General features: G+C 43.8%; 1 protein-coding gene across 1 annotated transcript; it reads right to left on the bottom strand.

Moving 5' to 3' along the window:
- Positions 1–235: 235 nt before the first annotated feature.
- LOC137504778 (piggyBac transposable element-derived protein 4-like) lies at positions 236–2,092 on the bottom strand. The gene has a single exon (XM_068233366.1). It carries the CDS (start codon positions 2,090–2,092, stop codon positions 236–238), a length of 1,857 nt encoding a protein of 618 aa, XP_068089467.1.
- Between the last annotated feature and the right edge of the window lie 2,965 nt (positions 2,093–5,057).

The following is a 5,057-nucleotide window of genomic DNA, read 5'->3' as shown; positions in this document are numbered from 1 at the left end:
GGTAGTCGGAATCCATGCCATAGGTCAGAAGCCGGGGGTAGTCGTAATCCATGCCAGAGATCAGAAGCCAGGGGGTAGTCATAATCCATGCCATAGGTCAGAAGCCGGGGGTAGTCGTAGTCCATGCCAGAGGTCAGAAGCCAGGGGGTGGTCATAGTCCATGCCAGAGGTCAGATCCAGAAGGTCAAGCGTAAAGTAAAAAATTGAAGCAGTGAGAGAAAAAGAAAAAAAAACCCTAAAAACGGACTGCTGTATGGTACACTTCAAAGCACGGGTTGAGGCACATTCCTAATTTGGATGGACACTTTGGGCAATGATAGCGGGTGTCCCTTCTAACTCCATTTTTCCGGCAAATTCTGCATTTTTTTTGAGGATATTTCTTTGATGGAGTAGGGGGGATTGGGGCGGGGAAATGATTTCCTTCGAGTCGGATGACATTCTCTGAAACCAGGTCTTGGTTTGTGGCAGGTTGTCCAGATTCATGTATCAATGATGTTATGATCTCCTCCAGGAAGTCTAAATAAGCGCCCTTGTTGCCTGATTTGTTGTACAGAACAAAAGAGTTCTGAATGGCGACCTGCATTAAGTTTATTGCAACTTTCTTATACCAGGCCTTTCTTTTCCTATCAATCCTGTATGGTGCCATTACTTGGTCGGCCAGGTCTACTGCCCCCATAAATTTATTATAGTCAACAATGGCTACTGGCTTGACTCGATGCTCTCTACGAGACCTGACTGTTGTTGTGGCCTCGGAGTGGATGGTGGTCAAAACTAGGACATCCCTGTTATCCTTGAATTTCAAGGCAAGCAGCTCATTGCTCCTTTGGCTACAGGTCTCCCCTTTCTTTAATTTTTTACTGACAACCTGTGGCGGCAGGCCTTTCCTGTTTGCCCTAACAGTTCCGCAGGCTGGAGTCTGGACAGAAAATAAAAATTTAAATAATGGGACACTGGTATAAAAATTGTCCACATATAAATGATACCCTTGGTGGAGAAGCGGGTTTAGCAAGTCCAGGACTACTCTCTCAATTGTACCCATGTAAGGAGGGCATCCAGCAGGCTCTATCAAGCTGTCCTTTCCTTCGTAGATCTTGAACGTAAAAGTATATCCACTCCCACTTTCACACAGCTTGTAGACTTTTATCCCGTAACGTGCCCTCTTGTTGGGAATGTATTGTTTGATCCCTAGCCTTCCGTGGAATGGGACTAGGGACTCATCTATAGCCAAGTTTTTCTCTGGCATATAAGCTTCTTTGAATGTTTCATTTAAATGTTTGATGATCGGCCGCAATTTGAATAGCCGGTCAAAGGCTGGGTCGTCACGATGGAGCTGCTGTTCTTCATTGTTATTAAAATGCAGGCATCTTAACAGCAATGTGTACCGGCCTCTAGGCATGGCGGCGGAATAGATAGGCATACAATGTATGGATTTTGTGGACCAGAATTGGCATAATTTTGGTTTCGGAGCAAGGCCCATATTAAAGGTCAAGCCCAAAAAGACCTTTAGCTCAGGGGTAGTAGTGGGGACCCATTTTCTTGCCAAATATGCGGTGGGATTGTCTGCTATCTTCTGTTGGGCGTAAAGATTGGTCTGTTCACAAATACAGTCCAGAAAAGTGTCAGTAAGGAACAGACTGAAATAATCAATTGGCTGCATATTCTGGGTATTAACTAATAAACCACTTCTTGCTGTGAAGGGAGGGATGTTAGGGGCTTCCATATTAGGGGTGGACCACTGTGGGTGGGCTATATCATAGGGTAGGTGTTCCCTCACTGGCTTGCTCCGCTTTGGCCTGGCAGCCCTCTGACCTCTGACATTGGCATTGCTGGTGGTAGGTACAGGTGATCCACCTTCAGATGCAGATTCGGTGTCACTGCCTCTCCCCTGTACCTCTCTCCTAGCTCGCTGAGCTGGTGGTGGCTCAGAGGACTCAGAATCTGAGTCACTTTCTGAGAAAGAGTCAGATTCCTCCATAGGTAGCCATTCAGCATCCGACTCATCTAAATCTTCCCATTCGCTGCTGCTGCTGCTGTCGCTGTCCTCCTGCAGAATGGCGGCCGCTTGTTCTGCAGTGTAAAGCCTCTTCGCCATAGTAAATGTAGGTAGGCTATGCTAGGCTAGGCTATACTAGGCTAGACAAGTAGGGAAGTAGTATGTACTACTACGTAAGTGGCTAGGCAAGTCAGATAGGGGATCAAATAAAAAAAAGGTTTTTTTTTTCAGTGGCAAAATATAGAAATGGGGAGATATATATATATATATATATATATATATATATATATATATATATATATATATATATATACAGCATATATATGGGAAAAGCCAAAAGGGCCTGAAATGCCTGCACAGTAAAATGAAAATTGGAGCAGAGGAGCAGTGGCAGGGGAGGTAAGGGTTAATGGGCTCAATGGGGGGTATAATTTATAAAACTCACTGATCCTGATCAGTCACTAATGCTGTTCTAGTTATGAGATCCTCTCACGAGTGATCTCAGTAACTGTAACAGCTTAGTGACAGATACATTGTTTGTAAACATTCTGAATGAATGAGCACTGCCATTGGCTTTGGCAGTGCTTATTCAAACTTGTAAGCACTTTGATTGGCTGACCAGCGGGTGCCGAACGCGACCGCGCATCCGCGTGCACGCGCCCGCGCATCCGCGTGCACGCGATCGCGCACGCGATCGCGCACGCGAACGCTCACAGCGGGAAAACAAACAGGAGATGCCTATCTACGCCCCTGTGACCCAGGTGAATTTTAAAGGGGCGTAGATAAGCGTGGCAAAGGTTGCTAAGTGGTTAAAAGTATTTTATTAATAAAGTTTGAAAATATTTCCTTGCAAGAAACTCAGGAGAAAAGTAATTAGGATATGGCCTATTTATTATTATTCTAATTACGTGCTGCCACATTTGACAACATGTGAGTAATATGCAAGTTTCTTTTAATATTTTAAGAATCATGAGATACTCATCATCATCATCAACATCAGCGCCGGTTTAAGCAACAATGGGGCCCCAGGGCAAAATAAACCTGGGGTGCCCCCCCAACCTATACCCCGGAACAAAAATCAGCATTAAGAGACCTTTTTTGCAGCTGGTATAGTCAGGGTGTGAAGCCCCAATCGGTCGGAGCTCCACATTCTGGCTATTCCAGCCTGCATGGGGGACAAGGGGTGAAAAAGTTTCAGGAGGGGGGACCCCACAATTTTTTTTTTAAATTCCCACACTCTAAACATAAAAAAAAATAAAAATTGGGAAAATAGGAAAACATGCCAGGGATCTTCATACAGCCATACTGCGGCTGTATAGCGATCCCTGGCCAAAGCGCTGCTGCTGCGTATAGACCCCCTGGAAACCCCGTCAGGAAATTTATTGCGCTTTCGTTTGATGCATGTAAAATTACACTACCGTTAGGTTTGCTACTAAAAGTGACATTTACCGCATTTAAAAGTATACTTTTTTTTCCTTCGAAACTTTAAAATCGATTTTCTCAAAAACTATAAGGTCTTTTTGAAAAATTGTTTTTTCCTCTTATTCCTGATGATCTCCTTAACATACTCTGCAAATTTAGGGTTTCTAGCATTTAAGGTGGATTTGCTATTAACCATTAAAGTCGGCAGGTTTTTAAATGTGTTTTTTTTTCCTTTGAAACTTTAAAATCGATTTTCTCAAAAACTATAAGGCCGATTTTGAAATTTTTTTTTCCTCTTGTAGCCACTGGGGGTCCCTACAAGCTCTGGGGCCCTGGGGCAGCTGCCTCCTTTGCCTTAATGGTAGCGCCGGCCCTGATCAACATCATCATCATCAAAATAAGAAAAAGAACAACAATAATAGTTTAATACTATTTAGACTTCTTACCGTGTCTTCTTATTAGTGTTGTCATTATTAACCCAATTTGTTTGACAACAGAGAACTTATTTAATAACATCTGTGAATATTGTCGTATGAAGAACAACAACACTAATAAAAACCATTAGAAGAATAATCTCTAGCATATGTGTCAAGCTGATATAAGCCCAGTATTCTCTCTTGTTCTTTTAATTTTAAAAAGCTTGTTTATATTTGCAACCCCAACAATCCCAACACTATGCCAGGCGCTTTTCTTGTTGGTAATTGTTTTCATCATGATACACAGGTATTTATCAGATAAAAAGGATACTTACCTAAGTAGATAGCAGCCTTTGAATGATCAGGGGTGTCAAACTCAATCACGTAAGGAGCCAACATCAAAACCCTAGTCTAACCCTAGCCAAATTGTTTATTAAGGTTTAACAATTATTTAGCAGTCTCAAAATAAGTGGCATAACTATAGTGCATGTCAGTGGCCTTGCTCCTCCCCCTTCTGTAGTTCAGCACAATGAAGCAGTTTAATATTTAGCTGCTCCGGTTTTACTTCAGGTGTTCTCTGATGCTCCTGTGTGCTGCATATGACAGGCTTCAAATGCACGTTCATGGTTGGATTACAGGCAAGGCCACAAAGGCCATGGCCTAGGGCATCAGGAAAGCAAGGGGTGGGCTGTGGGAAGCAGGGTGGCAGTAGCAGTTAGCCTGCCGAACATCCCTCCTGCTACACAGACTTTGCACGTAGCGGTGGGTGGCTACCAACAGCCTGATCTTGCACTGGGGAGTTGAAGGGGCAGAAAACGGGCACATACAGTGATCTCTGAGCTGCCTGTCACTCACCAAATGTGCCACTCGCCAAGGAGCTTACAATGCAATCCCTGCCAGCATGTCTCTAACTGTTCTCAGAGGAGCTTATAATGTAATCTCACTAACTGTACTTAGAATAAACGTACAATCTAGTCCCTGCTGTGTTGGTGGGAAGTTTAGGATGCTGTAGTTCCGTCGGCAGCTGGTAATAGTGGGCCTTGGGCGGGAAAAAGTGCAAATCAGGTTCTGTGCATGTTGTGTGATCAGAAGCTGGAGGTATGGAAGTACAGCTGTTGTGCAGCTGTTGGGAAGAACAGAAGAGACACAACGCAAACCTGGAGCAGGTAATTATAGCACTGCTTTGCTGCACCACTCTGCTATGTAGGTAGATGGTTTCAGGCAGA

The sequence above is a fragment of the Hyperolius riggenbachi genome, chromosome 4 (assembly GCF_040937935.1).
Source record: "Hyperolius riggenbachi isolate aHypRig1 chromosome 4, aHypRig1.pri, whole genome shotgun sequence".
NCBI lineage: Eukaryota > Metazoa > Chordata > Amphibia > Anura > Hyperoliidae > Hyperolius > Hyperolius riggenbachi.
Note: the sequence above shows the minus strand (reverse complement) of the source record. Positions and strands in the feature narration are given on the sequence as shown.